Source organism: Leguminivora glycinivorella, chromosome 7 (genome assembly GCF_023078275.1).
Source record: "Leguminivora glycinivorella isolate SPB_JAAS2020 chromosome 7, LegGlyc_1.1, whole genome shotgun sequence".
NCBI lineage: Eukaryota > Metazoa > Arthropoda > Insecta > Lepidoptera > Tortricidae > Leguminivora > Leguminivora glycinivorella.
The window spans coordinates 19,468,715-19,488,529 of NC_062977.1; the positions used below are offsets into that span (position 1 = coordinate 19,468,715).

Below are 19,815 nucleotides of genomic sequence, written 5' to 3' on the forward strand. Positions count from 1 at the left end.
TTCAGTACAGATGGTGTTTTTTTACGCACTAGTGCGAGAAGTGGTTCATTATATGCCAGGTCGAAACTTCGGATGCTCATCTGTACTGAAAAATGTCGTACGATACACGTGCGAAAAGGTTCGTAACTCGTGTCGATTTCCCTTCGGTCGTGTTTTAATTTATCGCCACTCGTTTCGAACTTCCTTTTTTACGCACTTGTATCGTAATGTACTATTAAAAGCTCTCTGGCAAGTTTGTTCTACATTTTAAAAATATAATTCAAGCATTTACAGTCTTATAAACAAAGGAAGCTATTGCTACAGCCTCAGACTTCACGGCCACAAGATACCAAGTCTCATGCTAATCTTGTCAAGCAAAATCGTATTTCACTACAGTACCATCGTTGAGACGAAAGTAATACTAGGATACAAATTGTACTTGCGATGCGAACCGCCTGCCGCAGCCCTTGTTAAGGTTGACACGTCGTGTATAATGAAAATACGTCGTCGGTTGTCGATATCGATATCAAATATATTGGAGATTTTATCTTTCTGCGAGTGTGACCTATCTCGAGAATAATTGGGGACTAAAAGGGAAGACTATACAAGGTTAACAGTTACGTCTTTTTTATGCGATAGAGGCCAACGAGCAGACATGTCGCCTGATGGTAAGCGATTACTGCTGCCCAAGGACATCCGAAACACTAGAAGGGTTGGCGGTGCGTACCTGGCCTGTAAGATTGCCGACTGCCGTCTAGTCAGCTCTATGAAAAATGGCGTACATAAGGTCAGTGCGGGCAAGACCGGCATAGTTTATTTGAAATAAAGTTTGAGTGGATAAAACTCTGTAATTAATGTAGTCTGGCGTAATGCGCATGGCCCTACGGGATAGAAAATATTACATTTTACAAAGCTATTACAACATTTTGGTAAAATAAGGTACTTTTAAGTGATAAAAATCACATTTTTTAAGGCTCGGCGGGTTGACCGTCCTCCCGCGATGAGCACGGAAAGACCGTCTAGTGCTTGTTGTCGCGTAATTTCATATGAGACTAGGTTCCAAAATCATGATCATTGTTATTTTACGTAATAACAGGGCAGAATGTGCTAGATAATTAATAAAATAACGTTGAAATTTTGAACATATAAGCATTTTTCTATTTATAAGGCAAGACCGGCATATGTCCCGTAGATGGGGTTCATAACCTTTTCTTTTCAGGTCCAGATATTGCACAATACTGTTTTTCCAACGAACACCTGCTAATACAATTGTCACGATATTACAGGCTCATATAAATCGAACTATCTTATTTGTTTTTGAAATTTTGTTATTAAGAAAAGGTAATTGGATATTAAGATACGTGAATTAGTTTGGTAACATAGGTGGGTGTGAATCTAAAACGGGCGATTGAACTCTTATGTTGACCGTTTCAACCGTTTTAAGTAGCTGTAGGGGTACCCGACCGAAAGTTGAGCTAAACGGTTATTACGAGGTGTTTTGCTTAGACAGCGGCGACCGCGCACCCACGACTTCTGTGTCAAAGTGACAGCCAGCAATGTCAGATTCCAAAGTAGTGTTTAATTTTTAAATCAGCATCCCCGAAAACCTATTGATGACACTCATGACGAATTTTGCGTCAAAGTAAAGTCAGCAAAGTCAAATTCTAAATTGGTCATTAATTTTGGTATCAGCAGCACCCCCGTGAATCTATTTGATGACACCCATGATGACTTTTGTGTCAAAGTGACAGCCAGCAATGTCAACTAACGGTCACGTAGCCGTAAAATAGTCGGTCAAAATCGTTTTAAAGGGTTCCTGTTGGGTAATGCTGATCCTAAAAATAATGTCCAACTTGAAACCCTACTCTTTTGAAATATTTGTCGTCGCATGTTGCACAATCTACGTATACTTAAACAAAAATAATAAAGAACGGGTAGAACTTACGATAGTTCTACCAACTTAAATATTATGATGAATAATGCAGTGTATTAGGCTTACTTTTATTCACCTCTTATCATTCTTCACAACCATGTCACATTTTTTTTTTTACTTAATACATTCTAATGATTTTAGTAACACCATACAAATCATTATCGAAACTGTATTTCGAAAATAAAATCAAAGACGGTACAAATTTCATAAGCCAAAAACGTACTTATATATTGATATTGTGTACACTCGACTTATTTCCAATAAAGCCTAAAAAAGGTTGGCAACTCCTTGTTTATCATATGCCGGTCTTGCCTTTCTCTTTTATGCCGGACTTTCTGAGTAGGCACAATTTCTAAGTTACATATTTCAGAACATAAAACTAGAAATTGAGCGCGTTTTGAGTAGATTAATAGTACTAGTCAGAAAGAACGGTTATCAAATGACTACGTTACATACATCATATACAAATATTCCGACTGCTTCTATTTTATTTTAATTTTTTGCGGAACCATGTTGAACTCGATGTTCGAGTTCGAAACACGAATCAAGTTTATTGTTAACTAGTGTTCGTCCTAGGGATATGTATTGAAGACCAGTGGATTAAGGATGGAAAACTGGTATACCTCCGGAGGTGTGAGAGGCGTAGATATATAAACAGAAAAGTTATAGTCAATAGACGGTCTTTCCGGGTAGACGGTCTTCCCCACACTGACCTTATGTCGATTTTATTCTAAACTTCATCCGCTGACATGCACAACTTCCTTGTGTCTATTCACATAAAATTGTTTATTGCCTGTTTCCGTGTAAGGCAGCTTTTGTTTTATAGATGTACTTTTCTCATCAGACGAGCGTATTAAAAAAACATGATGTATCAGTAAACCGTAGGTAATTGAAGAGACAAACTTTCGAAGCAACTGTAGTCTCTGCATTTGGGCAATTTAAAGTTTATACCCACGATTGATACCAATTTGAATAGGCACTAACTAGTTTTGGAGATCTTATTCAAACTGGAGGGAGGTTTGGGTATCGAGCAAATTGCTGGCCAGGCGATTCATTGGTAAATTATATGACACGTATTATTTGCATATTGATAAGGGTTTAGTAAGAATTTCAATTAGAAGCCGCTGGGATGAAAGGATCTTGAGTGGCGATTGTCTATCTACGCAGACACTTTAGCCTGTTCAAATAACTGCACTTACACTTATCGTCTATTAAGCATTTTTTTTTTATTATGAATGGGCTTACTCTTGGCCACAGACTAGCCAAAGACAAAGACGTGGCCTACGATGGAGTGAGCTCGCCCAGAAGATGCCTGTTGTCGTGTCGATTTTTTTATAGTTTACACAGACTACCTATGATTCTGCTGATGAGCCGCAAAAGTCCTTAGAAAAATCTCGACACGAACCTCCATAACACAACATTTTCTATTTTACTTGGGCCGTGTCATGTTCCTTCTTAAAATAGTCCTTCTTTAGTATGCAAAACAATCGGAACCATTTGTGTCGTTGGAGTCAGCAGCTTTGTTGCAGTAATTGTACATTTGCATTTTACATTTCAATGCTGGAAAATGTCTAGCAAAAATAATTCCGATCAAATTGCTGGAAAAACCAATGATGCGAAACATTCCATTTCGATTAACTTTTTGTGTTGGATATTTTTGCAAGCATTTAAACCAGGTAATTTTCAGTTTAAGCCACGTTCGAAGCGTTAGAAGTTGCGTTTGCCCGAGGCTTACTGCTGAATATTGATTCTAAAAAATCTGAACACAATTTTTTGTTCAACGTTACGTGGGTGTCACAGAAGTCCACTGTGGGGTCTGTAGGCGATGGGCTGGCAACCTGTCGCTGCAATATCACAATTTAGGCTTCTGTCAACCCCTTGATTGCCAGGCCAAGAGTGACACTTCATGTACTCTGTCTACCCCGTTAGGGAATACAGGTGTGAGTTTGGGTATATATAAATAAATATACATGTATGTATATTCCTAATATTCCTCATCTGTTTCCTATCTGTCTGTGTATAGAGCTTTTATACCGGAAAGGATCAAGGCACAGGGAAAAAATGTTTTATTTAAGGCAAATAAGGCAATGCATTATTCTCTTGTTTTCGGACGTTGACCTACAACACGCCTTATTATTTACTAGCTTTTGCCCGCGGTTTCGCTCGCGTTAGAAAGAGACAAAAAGTAGCCTATGTCACTCTCCATCCATCCAACTATCTCCACTTAAAAAATCACGTCAATTCGTCGCTCCGTTTTGCCGTGAAAGACGGACAAACAAACAGACACACACAGTTTCCCATTTATAATATTAGTATGGAGTATGGATTACTCGTAGGTTTATTTATTTATTTAAATTAAGCAACATGGCTCATATATGCAGCACATTAAAATATATATAATTATTAATAAGCTTGATTTGGTTATAAATAGTTTAATATTACAGATGAGTAGAGATCGCCGCGCCGACGCCGTCACATGAGGCCACTGCTTTTTTCTTTGCGTGACGATAAAAGTACATGCATAGACCCCCCGCCATCGCCGTCTATTAGACGCCATGAACACTCGCTGTCAGGAAAATCACAAACATCTGAATACAGCATATCATTGCCTTCATTTAGGGCGTTTCGGTGTAAAGTACAAAAATACCTAAGGGCGGAAACTGGGTACGTAGCCGAAGGGCACAAACGCTCACGAGACGCTCACGAAACGAAACGCTCGTAATAGATATCTATCTCTATCGCTCTTGCGTATTGGCGCGTATCTTTGCGTTTCGTTATCGTTTCGCGTCGCAGAAATGCCATTTGGAAACGGCTTTGTATGGAGCACCAAGGTCTTTGGTGTCGGAAGCCAAGATCCACTTCGGGTCTTCGCGCCAAAGTAGTGAATGTGTTCAAATATTTTTGAGCACATTGGCCGCTCCGAAATGTACAATAGCGACTAAACATATAGTCTGTTCTTTTGGGAAAGGGTTTAATTAAATAAATGGTTTAAGTAATTGGATTGGTCGGTCTGTGTCGAACTTTTCCCTGCAGCTTTTAGCTTTTGAAAATAAATCGGTGGTCTAAGCTAGCACAATGCAATCTAGGTAAGAGAATTCATTTAGCTCAGCTTTACATTTGTAAATAATTCTGGAGTATCTATCGTGTTTCAGTTTTTTTTTTCATAAAGCACACTCGTGTAATTTTAATTCTTATGTCTTTTAGTATATACCTTTAGGTTTATTATTATTATTTATTTATGATATAAAAAATAAGCTATTATTAAAAATCGAAATCCTTACGTATCGCTCCGTAAAGGGTTAGCTTTTACAGTGTTATTAATGTCACTCTCATCCCATGCATAAGAACGAAGCACATAAGTGTTAGATTTCAGTTTATACACGCCAACACCTATAATCTCGAAACAGTTTATGCAACGACAACTTAATAACCCTTCTAACATTTCACGGCGCTGGCGCCGGTTGTCTTAAGCAACAATCAAAACTTGTTTTAATTTTATTAATGCACATTTCCATTCATGTCGCGCCCACGCGCTGTGTGTTTTCGATTTCGGTGGGTGACCCTTTAAGTTCACAGTTTTTATAATACATATTAAAAGCAAAGAGAGACGATCTCAATTTATGTTGATATTTTATTTGAGAATTCAAAATGGTTTCTTGAACGGATTGTTTTCCTACCATTTCATTCGAAGCTCTCACATGTTGATCACAAACTAATTGTTATTGCATCTAGTTATTTTTACTGAAATTAATTTCACTATCGCATAGTTTGTCTCGAAAATTGTTTGCCATATATTGGTATGCGGATAGGTATTCATTTTGTTATAAAAGTATGCGCGCATTATTTCTTTAATTTGATTTTTACAATGTTTTACGGTAAAGAGTTGATAATAAAACCTACAGGGATCGCAATTAAATTTGTATTCAGGTCTTTTAAGGAATCATATTCGCCGCGAGCGCGAATATGGTTTCATATATTTAATGTAGCTATAAAAAAGTTCACAAAAAATGGCGCCATATGTTCAGCGTGTACTAAAATAAGTTCGCGTCTTATTCATTACTTTCATTAGTCTAAAGGTGCAACCATACCGCTGCTTAACAAACGGTGACGGTACGGAATTGCAATGACGCATTGTATCTTGTAAACTGAAATAGATACAAAAAGAACACTACATACACAATTAAAAAACATACACTAAAGAAATTTCGACGGGTACCTCTGCGGTCGAGGTGGTGTAGCGGTTTATCACGTCAGCCGCGTTAGCTGGAGACCCATGTTCGATTCCCGGCTTCGCCACCAGTAGTGTTAACTTGATAGCAATAATATTATCCGCATTAAGAACTGATCGAAATTGGTTTCAGTGACGTCTATCTATTAAATATATTTATTACTACACTAAAGAAATTTCGACGGGTACCGACGGGTAAGGTTTAAACAAATTATCCGTTTATCGGATATTTTCAGTTGGATTATTCGAATATTTTCGGATAAAAATATTGGCGGATACTCGAATAATTCGGATATCCGAATATCCGGATTGCAAACCCTAGTCGCGCGTTTCCGTACCGTCGCCGTTTTTCGAGCAGCGGTGTGGGGAGCATGCGGTAAAAACGGTACAAATACGATGCGTCACTGCGATTCCGTAACGTCACCGTTTTTAAGCAGCGGTGTAGTCACACCTTTATACGTAGCCTAATGTGAAAGACAGAGACATCTTAGCAACATCTTAAAAAGTTTCGATGTTTCAACACGCGTGCTATCGGTTTGGTTAAAATTGTGCTAAAAATTATCTAATTATGCATTTTAATGTCTTGTTATATTAATTGTAGATTTTTTATGAAAATTCACATGTTTATAAATAACTTGGCTGCTTCAGTACTGAACCGAGACTGATCATTACCACAACAATCAGTCAATCGATCTACGTTCGATGGATCGATTGACATCTAATTTATCGATGACCATACATTCGATTTAGCGATGATCTTGTTGATAGGAAATCGAAAATAAAATCGAAGACTAACGGGCGAGAGTCCGACACAGACTGAGAATGGACAACAAAATTTCAAAAACTTTGCTAAATAAGAAATAACTTCGTAAAGTTGTGATGTACTTTACAATGTAAGTATGGGTCAATTTTCAATCTAATTAGAATCTTTTTTAAACATAATATTACATTATACCTCTACAATTTCTTTTGTTGTAATTGATTTCGAAATTTACAATTATTCCTCCAAATTGACTATTACATACTTATCTATAACAATATTCTACTTAGAAATACAGTTATTGTGTATGACGGACTTTAAAATAAACAATAATAAGCAGCATGGGTATGATATTGAAACAAGTATCAAAACCAAATCAATAACAAAACATATTCAGGATTTACCCACTGACTATTGTTTCCTCATACAGCATAGCTACATAATTATGCACCTCAACAAAAACATGACACACACTCTATAGATAAACATATTTCTTTGAAACTATTTATATAGTACCTACTGTTCAGACAATCTGATTAAATTTGCAGTGTCAAATGAGTAACTTTAGAGATAAGATACTGACAGAATTATCAGGGCAATTCTGTCAGATTACCTAGTCCATACATTTGAAAGGTCCTAGGTATATCTGAAATTGCTTTTAGTGATAAGATTGCATGTTTTCTGCCTATATCTTAAAAACAAGTTGCCTAGGGTTCTATCTTTTACTAAAGGTGTGTGATAAAGTGTATTTATTATGTACCTTTAAAACATTATAATTTACCATAATACCTTAGTTTCCTTCTTATCCAATTTTAAACAACAAGACCTCCGTGTCTAAGTTGGGCATAGCAACTGCACCCATGATGCAGAAGATCGCAGGTTCAAGTCCTGCCGGAGGTGTGATTTATCAGTTTTTTCTTTAAATTAAAAATATGTAGTATCACTCGCAGACATTTCTGCATAATATTAAATAAATTTAATCAAGGTTACATTACACTGCATACATAACAGTATTCCAGTGTGACAAGCTGCATTAAAAGTAAACTGTTGTGGACAATAATGGTCTTACCTAACAAATACACTATGTAAAAGACTTTTTCTAATACGGAACCTGATGAATTTGATAGTCAGTTTCTAAAAAAAAAAGCAGGCAAATAGAACAAAGTTATATAAAATAAAAATAAACAACTTTTTAATTGATTTTGCAAAATCATTAAACCCATTTTGAGCATTTTTTTGTTAAGTAATTGGTGAAATGTTAACAAACAACTAAGTAGCAGTCAACATTCATATTGAAGTAACAAGTGTAAGCAGTTGAAGCACAATTAATAAACCTAATATAGCCAATGAGGAAAAACAAGGTACTTACCTATTAACTAGTTACTCGGCTTCCTCACATATATGTTGAACAAAATGTTGTATAACTGGCATGCTACCTTGCCTAATTCAAGCCTGCATCATGTTGTTTATCACAATGATGTCATTTTTGAACAAGATAATACACCAAATGTTTCTAAATTGTTTATGCAACATTCAGAGCAGCTTTACTCAGTTTTTGTCTGTGTAATTGACTCTTAAAAGGTTACATTTTTATGCAGATTATGGTTAGCTACACTAAACAATGCAGTAGTAGTAGATACTTACACAACCATCCCGTAGGCGCCTTCGCCGATGTACTGCAGGTTCACGTAGCGGGGCCCCACTTCGAAGACCTGGCCCCGCACGATCTCCGCGTTGGGGTTGGTGCTCGTTGCTCCTCCTTCAGCCATCACGATGCACTTTCAGTAAGCGGGAACACAAACTGTTTACTTTAAAGTACCTCACACGCTCACTTCTTCTAACTTCAGCATCCGTAAATGAGGCCACACACTGATCGAGTCTCGGCGTTTTAATTTACATCAAACACCTAATAATTAACCAAAACAAACCGTATCCGACCTACATTATCCACTACCCGACCAAACCGTACACTTGTCACAGTCACTCGCTTATCATTCTCGTTTGCAAGACTTCATGGACACTCCCGCACGTACCGTTACCGTCCCACAAATGAATACACACATATAACAGCATCTCTTTCACACTTGCGCTAATTGTAATTTATTGTTTCCTTTCGTTCCCGAGTGATGTGAACTTGGCGCGTGCCCTTGATGCCGGTTTTTTCTTAATTATAGAATTGATCTCGGAATAATTGAATTGAACTTGGAATAAATTAGTTTTAACAAAACAATTAAAATAATCCATTTTTGTCATGAATAGAAAACATTTTTTAAAAAGAAAAAAACTATGTAGTTGCCAGTGTAAAAAAATATCTCAGTGACCTTAGTGACAGTTTTGAGACGTTTCTCAGAATGATTTAACCATCGTAGTTTTTTTACAAGTATTTCCTTTCAGCAAGGTGACGTAATATAAATTCATATTAATTTCAATAAAATAGATTTTGAACAATATGCCGACCTAAAAAAAAATATTAAAATATATTTATCGTTACATATATTATTTTACTTTTTTTTTACTATTATCGATAAAAATATCATGACAGCTTTGTTGAGTTAAAAAAACATCTCATGCTTGACATTTATTTGACATGTACGTGTATCACGAGCCAATACTGTCATTTTAATTGCTCAATTAAGAAATGCAAATATTATTAAATTAGTTTAAATATCGTACCGCAATCCTCATTTTCAAGAAATGTAAAATTTTATGTGAAATACTTGACTCGGGCCATGGAGTGATACATAAAATTATAACACTGCAAAAGTGACCTCGTCTCACCGTATCGAAGGACTGTGCAATTGTTTAGGTATGTCGGTTTGGTCAGGCAGTACAGTCCCAGGCCCACCCAATCGTTACTCTCAGTCTAGTAACTGGTGCCCAAAAATGAGCAAGGTATGATGTTTCTCAGCATGTTTTTTTGCCGCTCACTGAGTCGTGCTCCGCTCAACGCAGTGTTTACAATCAGGCCCGCACGATTACACGTATCGTATCACGTATTATTATGCAGTCTCTTGCGTGGTTCTCTGTTGTGTAGTTGTGTCACAAGTTTTTGTTATCAGCACAGGTCCTCTTTAACTGGCACTTTTTAGTTCCAAAATATCTGATTCTTGGGATAGTTAATAAACTATGTGTATTAAAAAGTGGTAGTCTATTAAAGATACCGGGTATACAAGAGCACAAGTAGCATGGTTTAATATTTATTTTTATTTTTTCATAGTGAAATTGATGTGAGATTTGCAAAGCCTTAAAATTTGGTTTTGTACTACACGGAGGCTGCTACTAGTCCTTCTTTAATAAAGAGTGAGTTAACTGTTTGTTTGTTGGGAGAGGGTTGCTTGGGTCCTGTAGTGTAGACTGAAATCCTAGTGTAAATGTTATGAAATATAAGCTTTTATGGCAAAGGTAAGGTACATCAAATAACCTACCTATTTGCTATTTATAAACAATACTTTACCTTTGGTATAAAAGTTATGCAAATAGACAACTCACTTAATATGAACCAAATGGATCAATTTACTAGCCAGAACTTAGTAAAATAAAACCATAAATAAGTAAATATCATGTTGAATTTACAATATTCAGATTATTTATTGTATCATTTGTAGTCACTTTGCCATACATCGTTTCAGGGGAAACCAATTGTTCCATAGCTGTAAATATAACCATTTGGTTCTAACTATCTTTGTATTTTATATTAAATTTGGAAGTGGTGCAAAAACATGTTTAACTCAATTTTTTTTAACCTTTTAGCAGGCAAGACTAAAATCATGAATTCAAGCGTCATCACCCTCCTGTAATTCTAAAAATTCTGTACAAGAAAAAAATATAAAAAGATAATTTTACAGGGTGGTCTGCACTTTTTTGAGACCAGTAGGCCTAGCACATGATGGCCGCGGGAGTATGTCGCCGCGAGATAGATGACACGTCTTTGTCTAATTGTATTAATGACATAAGGACAGGTAGTCTCAGTGCCCTATAAAGGGTTAAATAAAATGAACTGCTAATTAATTGGCCTATGCTTGCTTTTTGTTCCAACTAACTTTATCTATCAATAATGACTTGTTTGTGGCTAATCAAAATGTTATGAAACTTATAATTGATGATCTTCAGTATTCAATGAAGTTGATTGCTTATTAATTGTTGTGCTGCTTCAATACTGATTAATAGGGACTCAATTACAGCTACTCATGCTATTAGGGCATAGTATCCTGTATTCAAGCGTGGATCCAGCTTCATGCCCAGGGGAGGGTCACATGGTAAAGGACCAGGCCCCAGAGGGGGGGTCGCATGATCTATTTGTATGGCCAACCTAGGCTCCAAGAGGGGGGTCATGACCGCCGTGACTGAATAATTAGGTTAATGAGTTATGATCAATTCTATAATACACTCGTAAAATAATACAAGCACTGTGGGAAAACTGGAATTAGTATTGTCTAAGTAGGTAATAAATTTCATAAATTTTATAATATATTTTTTATTACTAAAATTCCACATGGTCTGAAACAAATGCAACATAAATATTTTGACAATTACATAATTATGGCCATGTCCATGTTGGCAAATACTGTGTGAGTGAATATGTCATGCCACATCTGTGTATACCAACTGTAAACATGAACATGTGTAGATTGTTTCAAAATTGGGTTAAACGTGTTTGTGTATGAATTACATCGTAATTTATTGAAAGTATTTCTGTGAGCTCCCCCCCCACATATAGCGTCTCGCGAGCGTAGCTTCGGGCCAACTGCATGGAAAAGCCTGACGCCGCGTCCACGTTTTCCATACAGTTGACCCGACGCTACGCTCGCGAGACGCTAGATGTGGGGAGGCCCTTAGTGGAACACCAAATATTCATTTCGTTGGGATGATCATATAACAAGACAAGACCCTATTAAATTATAAGTATGAAAAGATCTCACCAGAATCAAGTCACCAGAAGCATTCACCACGCAATGGTATGTGAATTGCTGGCAATTGTGTTGCCCGTGCCCGTTACGGTTACGGGTATTAGCAAATCTTATTGATGATATTTCTTAGCTACAAACTTAATTTAAAATATTATCGAACTGTACTAGCAATTAGCATAACATAAATGATGAAATGTATATACTATAAATATTATATTATAGTTTAGAGACAAGACAAATGACGATAAATTAAGGTGCTTTTACACGGGAAACACAATTGCTGGCAATTCACATACCATTGCCGCGTTTGCTCCATAGTTAGTTGGTGCGTATTGAACAAACGCGGCAATAGTGTGTGAATTTCTGGCAATTGTGTTGCCCGTGTAACATCACCGTTACGGGTATTAGCAAAACTTGATGATATTTCTTAGCTACTTTTATATCACCAATGAATTATATCTAGGTACAATAGAGCAATTAAATTGGGTAATTTTCAACGAATTCGAAGTGGCATATTCGCATTGCACTTTAGTAGATTGAGATTCTTTTGGCAACCCTACAAGTACGTCTAATTGACAGGTTATTGACTTTTCACGTGAGCACTCATCTCTAAATAACAAAGATGATATCATGTTTCATATACTCAGTCTCATCTGAATATAAACCTGACGTAGTTACATTAAAGAATACTTTTGGTTGGCTCTTATGGCACGATGTAACCCATAATGTTCAGTACACGGACAGTGGTCACCAGACATGTTATGTACAATTTTACCAGTAAAATATCACGAGTTGAGCAGCGCAATTGAGTAGCATCTTTTTTTTTTTTTTTTTATTTATTTATTTCAAAAAAACTTATGACTATAAGTATTACATTTTTTCTTTTCGCCAAACTGGAACCAGTTTGTTGGCGAATAGTGCGCTCTCAAATATATTTTACCTTAATTAAGTTGTTTACCACAAACCACAATGCAACTTACAACTAACATGCGTTTGCGTTAGAGTCTGGCTAGCCAAATATTGTTGACAGATATTTCCTTGTGGTATCACCAATTGTCTATGGTTTAAAAAAAAGGCTAAAAGTCTGCTGTCAATTTATGTCACTTATTCAAATTGTTCGCGGGTTATTAAGGGTAAATCTTAAATATTATAACAATGACGATACCAAGCGAGGTCCGCAATTTGCTGTTTAAGCTAATAAATAATTACAACCAAGAGCGAAGTCGACGTGAAGCGGCATATAATGAAAAACTGCAATGTTTACAAGTCGTAAACAATATAGTAGGTTGGTGCTCTATTATTATTTTGATACTTTAAGTACTAGTTCTAACATTTGCCTATAACTTTGATTAAGTATGTGAATATAATAAAACTTAAATTTCATAAACAGGAAAAGAGTGTAAAGACAAGGAGAAACTCGAAGCTCTGGAAAGCATTAATAAAATAAAAATATTGGAACGTAACGACTTACGAAAAACCAATATTTAGAAGAAATCAGTGAAGTGACTGGTCAGTAGTAATTTGATATAAAAATATAAAAAATAAAATAAATAATATAATTTAGCCTATATACGTTCCACTGCTGGGCACAGGCCTCCTCTCATGTCTGAGACGGTTCGGGCTATATAGTCTCCACGCTAGCCCAATGCGGGTTGGAGACTTCACATAAATCTTTGAATTTCACGATGTTTTCCTTCACCGTAAAGCTAGTGGTACATATTAAATGATATTTCGTACGTAAGTTCCCAAAAACTCATTGGTACGAGCCAGGATTTGAACCCGCGACCTCCGGATTGAAAGTCGGGCGTCATATCCACTCGGCCACCACTGCTTATATGGCAATAAAAATATAAAATATATATAAAAATATCTTGGTGAAACATGTCTATACATGAGCGGCAAAAATGTCGATAGTGCATTCCCCATTACTGCTTGTAATACACGTTAATTATTAATATTTAAATGCCAATAACCATCGTAAAACTTTTAGGTTAATACGTCAAATGCTAACAGATTTTGTCAAATTTCTGTACATATATTAGCAATTTCTATTGATTTTCAATATAAGTGTGCACAGAAAACAAAAATATTTTCTAGTATCAAAACTATATCTCCTACTATACCAAGTGTGACCAGCCCAAGATTTTTTGAATTTCCCGCCAAAAGTTGGGGCAATATTTCATTAGCCACACTCTGGATTATTGAGGTTGAGGTTACTGCAAAACGGACGGTTACGGTAGTACGATAACAATTCCATTACAGAATATATTTATGCAATACAACGGTGAATATAAACAGATATAAAGAACTTGATGAAAAGTTTTGTCACACTATTTTGTTGTGCAACATACATAATTATAAGTATTCTTAGGATATCTTGTTATTTTTGTCAAATATTTTGTGACTAACTCAAACCTAACGTGGTGATCTGGTTGTGGTAACTAATGTGTAAAACTGTTCAAACCAAATTTTCAGGGTTTGTAAATTACCTACACTAAAATCTTCCACTTCAACACCTTTGAAGACTATATTCTCTACATGTGACCCATAATGAGCTAATTTTACTAATTTATTAGAAAATGCACGGTGTAAAAATTCGTGGTTCACTTTGATGGCTGCAACGGCTGCGTCATCATTCTCGTTTGCCATGTAAGGAAAAGGTATGCAACACATATACCTATTATGTTTGGGTGCCAACGGCCAAATGTGTTTCATATATACCTACCTGTTACGTATTTGAATTCAATACGAGATAGGTACGTGATCCTCCAAAACGAGTGCTTCCTGCTGCTGAGTCCGCTTGAGTACCTACCTATTGAAATATACTAGTGATACCTATTCAAATCCATTGTTTATTACAATCAAATCAAGGTCCTTGATTGATAGCGCTGCGACCCAGTAAGGGTCGGTTACACCAAACCTGTGTCATGGTTACAACGTCCGCTGTACGGATGTTGTACGGAAAAGTTCGTAGTTTACTACTGGGTGTTGTTATGTCCGTCTCTGAGGGAGTCAATCAGCTCTTAAGTTTGCACAGCAACTTGATTCTGTACTTGAATGTACTCATACATTCTAGGTACAGTACAGATTCTATACATAAGTGCAATACCTCTTACTTTTTAAATAAATTTTCATAATTGATATTATTTCGCTTATATTCTCATTTTTCTAGTTAGAAACAAAAGTATCAGATTCTATACATAGAAAGGATCAATCCCACTTTGGTCGGCATTGGGCTTAATACTTTCTCATGTCACGCGTTCACGCAAAACAGCTTCTAAAGGTGTCGGGATACCATCAATTTTACTCCGATTGCATGTTCATTACGTTCGTTTTTCATTTACAGCACAAGTGCGTGATGTCGGGCGAGGCGCCCATTCAGTCGGACGCGGGGCTTCACACACCCGCGTACCTGTCATGGCGGAAACTACAACTTAGTCGTGCGAAGCTGAAGGCTTCGAGTAAGACTTCGGCACTGCTCTCTGGATTCGCTATGGTAAGTTAAGTCACATTGTAACAAAGGCACTAATGGGTGGCTGGGTTGCAGTGGCGTAGCATCGATACAACTCGATTCCCCACGGGTTGCCTAAATTTGTCCAGTTTCTTTAGAAGTGTATACAAAACAGTTCCCAAAAACCCCTCCGGCTTTACTTACAAAAATTTTCACGCCCCGCCACTGCTGGGTTGTGTCTGAATAGTTGAGTATTCGGTTCAGTGCGGGGCCCCACACACCTCCGTACAACTGAGTCGCGTGAAGTGAGTAGGTAACCTAGCTAAAATTAATTGATACAGTCAATAGGTAAAAGTTGTTTAAAGTTATCCTTCTGTCTCCATTTAGTCCATTTTTTTTTTGCTCCACACAGTGTCACTTACGCGCAAATTTATTAATGTCCGAAATGTTTTTCTTATATTTATTTCACTTCACAACCTTGACTGGCAAGCGCAGCGCGCTGCTAGTGCAGCACAAGGCCGCACTGGCAGGGTCGCCATGTAAAGGAGGAGCGTTGATGGAAACAACTGTTGGTTGAATGTATGATTTATTACTGATATATTGATACTTAACCTACGGAATATATAGAGAGATTACGTAAAGGTGTGTGTAACGTACAGTGCACACTACAACAGCAGGTAGTAGTGGCGTACCGTGCCTAGTTAATCCTAACATCTGCCTACACGGCAAATTAAACGCGCCAAAAAAAAACGTGTAAAACACAAACATTGACCCCCGCTCTGAGCTGACGCAATTTACTCCGTAAACTGTGGCATATAAATTTCACACGTTCCATTTGATTAGAAAATATGAGCATTCTCATGTTTTTCAAATCTATCCGCTTGATTTACGTCAACAGAATTATCTGTTGAGCGGAGTCTGGAAATTCCTGACACTTGTCGTCTAAGAAGCGGTTTTTTTTTAATACTACGTCGGTGGCAAACAAACATACGGTCCTGGAAAGCGGTCACCGTGACCTATGGACGCCTGCAACTCAAGGAGCGTCACATGCGCGTTGCCACCCCATTAGAAAGTTGTACTTAACACAGCAAGAAGGAGTGTACAAGTTCCAAGGAGGGTTCGGGTTCCGACGACTCAAAGGACAATAGACGGAACAAATTATTTCCATAGATTCTTCCGTCACCAGCACACCGCACCCTCGTTGAGCTCTGGCAGCCTTACTCATCGGCAGGAACACAACACTATGAGTAGGGATTATGAAAGATTTGGTTTCGATTTCAACTGGGTAAACAATTTGTACGTACATTGACGATAATTTCATTAATTTCGGTCTTGCACATCGGCTGCTATACGCGTTTTTTGCCTTCAAACTAATCAAGCTATTATACGTTTTTATGAGCACATGTTTGTAAAGTTGGCACTGTAATGTTATGTAAACAGTATAATTAGATGACATACGGCCTGAGAAACCCTGGTCCTTAGCTCCGACATTTGAAACAATAGAATTGTTCGCACATAACGATTCATGATCATGACTAATACTTATTAGTCTTATTGTTAGATTCAAAGGTAGACTTAGTTTTGACCTTAATAATTAGGTACAGTCGCCATCTGATATGCAGCAGTAGGCAAATTAGCAGAAATTCAATAATTAGGCACAGAGGAAAAATCTCACAAGTTACATAGGTAGTTTTAATCGAAAAAACTATGTGTAACACGGAAGTAGGTAAATGTTACAAAAATTAATAGTTGCACTTAAATACAAAGCATGTTGTGCATATTATTAGAATCGTGACTAATATTGTGGGTAATTAACAGTGCTCCATTTCTGAGGCGTAGTAAGACTTTTATTTTCAAGACATGTTATAGTCGGTTCAGCATTTTGTGTTGTTGTAGTAGGGTAAATTCGCCTCATTCGGCGACACGCCTAATTCGGTGAAACAACCAAAAATCGTCTTTCGGAATAGTGCTTCAAAGCTTGTATCACCGAATTAGGCGTGTCACCGAATGAGGCGAGATTACCCTACCTGTACAGTCACCGGCATAAATAAGTGATGATTTCTGTACCTCGTCGTTTTTAATCGTTTGTCAATTTCGTATGACATTTCAAACAAGATGTTAATATGACAAGGTTCAGAAATCATCACATATTTATGCCGGTGACTGTACAGGGCGTAATGATTAAGCGTAGCCCAGGCCATTATTCCGTAAATATAACGGATATCGGATAAGTTCAAACTGATATCGAAAGAACGTAGCCCAATAAGTGAAATTACATTACTTATACATTATTCCTTTTGTTTAATAAAACCAAAAATAGGTAGGTAATCATAATCACTACAAATCCTTCCATATATGTATATGCCTGACAAGATTTTATTTGACCCCGAAAGAGTGTCGCTATAAACCGCTTTCATATGGCAATAATGTGCCGACGTCATATGTTATGGGGACAGCGTGTACTGGTTACCCGTTAATATTTGTAGAAAATTAAAACAGGGTTTTAGAGAATCGAAATTTAATAAGCAAGGTTTTAAGACTCGCTACTTCGTTAGAACGCCGTTTTTCAACTAACGGCGTTCTAACGAAGACTAGATTATAAATCATTGTAATGATTCATTAATTATTTTATTTTATGTTTCTATATACGTTTACCTATTATATAGCTTTCTCATGGCTCAACTCATTGATTTAAGATACAAAATACTGTTTATCAAGTAACCCAATCCAGTAACAAGCAACTCTACGATTATGAAGTTATGAATCTTTGATTTGCCAAACGCTAGTCTATACTTAATGATATAATGTCTCGTGTAGGTATACAATTTATAATATATACATTGTAAAACTAGGTACTTATTAAGTTTAATATATCACGTAGGTATGTGGCTCCATTTACTGTTTCTTTTTTATCACGAGGACATGAAAACCGTAACACATTCAGTATGCACATGAATAGCGATCCACGAATGCGACCTACATTTACAAACTACGATAACAATGTTTACAACTAGCGTTTCATTTGTTCACAGGTAGCCATGGTTGAAGTGCAACTGAACACAGACCAGACCAGCAAAGTACCCAAAGAGATGCTTGTCGCGTTCACAGTGTGCACAACTTTACTTGTAGCTGTTCACATGCTGGCCCTTATGATAAGCACATGTATCCTACCTAATATAGAAGCAGTGGGGAATCTACACAGCATATCTCTGGTACACGAATCGCCCCATGAAAGATTACATTGGTACATCGAAATCGCTTGGGCTTTCTCAACGCTACTCGGACTTATTCTGTTTCTAGTAGAAATTGCTATTCTCTGTTGGGTGAAGTTCTACGATTTAAGCGAGACTGCCGCCTGGTCAGCCTGCGTCGTACTTATACCCGTCATGATAGTGTTCCTAGCGTTTGCTATACATTTCTACATGTCTTTAGCAACGCATAAATATGAAGTGACCGTCACTGGCATTAAAGAGCTGGAGTTGCTTAAAGAGCAGATCGAAATGGGCGACCATGATGGTAGGATGAATAATCTCACATTACTCGATCAGAGCAGAGTGGTTTGAAGAATTATTGTATTAATGAATATTAAGGCTAAGCCTTACCTTTCCAGTGTCCGATTTTGGGATGTTATTTACCCTTTTTGACTTGAATATACCCACGTTTTTATTGTTAACGCGTAGAATGTAGGAAAGTACTTATTTATCAATAATAAAAGTGTACTTATATAAGTGCCAATTTTGCAATATTATACTTAATTCGGGTATATTAGAGTTAGGTTGAGCATTGGACGTAATAATGTCGATAATAGTAATTATATTTCTTACAAAATAATAATATGTCGATTGTGTGTAGTGATTGCCTGAGAAAATGCCAATATCAGGCGGTTTACTTTGCATTCTCTTTAAAAGCCAATAAAATAAAATATTTGTTTTAGCCAGTCTAAGATAAGTCTAAGGTAAGTAGAATTTCTGTTTGGCCCTATGGTTGACTGGTAGAGAATGCCTCAAGGCATTAAGTCCGCCATTTGTACTTTTTTTTTCCAATTGTGCAATAAAGTTTAAATAAATAAATAAATAAGTTTGCTACAATTTACATTAAATTTCGATGAAATTCTAGCGTTTACTTAATCTTGCAACTTATCCTGATTTTAACAATGTTCTTGCTCAAAAAACAACGCTTATAAATACAAAATAAAACATACTTTTGTACATACAATTGTATTGTACCGTTTGAAATGCGAGCAGCATGACATAAAGCCTGGCCAGAGATATATGACTACGCTACGCGCCATCTTGCGGAATTTCATTAGAACTATTTTCTTCATACTATACTGAACTGTCATCCCATACGTCAGAATTAGCGATGAAAAAAGCCGGAAAATTCCCGTTTTTTTCCATTTCCTTTGTTTTTTTTCAGAAATTTATGGAAAAAAACCGCGAATGTTTCGGCTCTTATTTTTCAAAAAAAAACATGAAATATAAAGAAATTTGTCATTGTTTGGACGGACACATACCAGACATAGAAATCGGTTATTGCCCGAACGATTTTATACAGTAA

General features: G+C 36.7%; 2 protein-coding genes across 7 annotated transcripts in view; one reads left to right on the top strand and one right to left on the bottom strand.

Annotated features, from left to right (window-relative positions):
• Positions 1-8,955, bottom strand: part of LOC125228352 (mitogen-activated protein kinase ERK-A) — a 141,451-nt gene extending 132,496 nt beyond the window's left edge. The window contains exon 1 of one of the 2 annotated variants that reach the window (XM_048132885.1): positions 8,545-8,955. In XM_048132885.1, the coding sequence (XP_047988842.1) occupies positions 8,545-8,669 (125 nt within the window). In that variant the 5' untranslated portion in view covers positions 8,670-8,955. The remainder of the gene's footprint in view (positions 1-8,544) is intronic. The other variant, XM_048132884.1, reaches the window with a different exon arrangement.
• Positions 8,956-9,498: 543 nt separating this feature from the next.
• LOC125228218 (calcium release-activated calcium channel protein 1) lies at positions 9,499-19,202 on the top strand. Of its 5 annotated transcripts, none has more exons than XM_048132703.1 (4): positions 9,499-9,792; positions 10,118-10,200; positions 15,154-15,303; positions 18,291-19,202. In XM_048132703.1, the coding sequence occupies exons 3-4, from the start codon at positions 15,166-15,168 to the stop codon at positions 18,819-18,821; spliced, it is 669 nt and encodes a 222-aa protein (XP_047988660.1). In that variant the 5' UTR covers positions 9,499-9,792; positions 10,118-10,200; positions 15,154-15,165; the 3' UTR covers positions 18,822-19,202. The 5 variants fall into 5 exon arrangements, with proteins under 5 accessions (XP_047988660.1, XP_047988661.1, XP_047988659.1 ...); XM_048132704.1 differs by having other exon boundaries at positions 9,499-9,706; XM_048132702.1 differs by lacking the exon at positions 10,118-10,200.
• The last annotated feature ends 613 nt before the right edge of the window (positions 19,203-19,815 follow it).

What these genes read in the sequence shown, in the direction of transcription:
- LOC125228218 (XM_048132702.1), top strand. Translation starts at nt 9,709, where the DNA reads ATGTCGGTTTGGTCAGGCAGTACAGTCCCAGGCCCACCCAATCGTTAC. An exon ending in GGTGCCCAAAAATGAGCAAG is followed by an intron (nt 9,793 to 15,153) that starts GTATGATGTTTC and finishes TTTCATTTACAG; the next exon opens with CACAAGTGCGTGATGTCGGG. An exon ending in TGCTCTCTGGATTCGCTATG is followed by an intron (nt 15,304 to 18,290) that starts GTAAGTTAAGTC and finishes ATTTGTTCACAG; the next exon opens with GTAGCCATGGTTGAAGTGCA.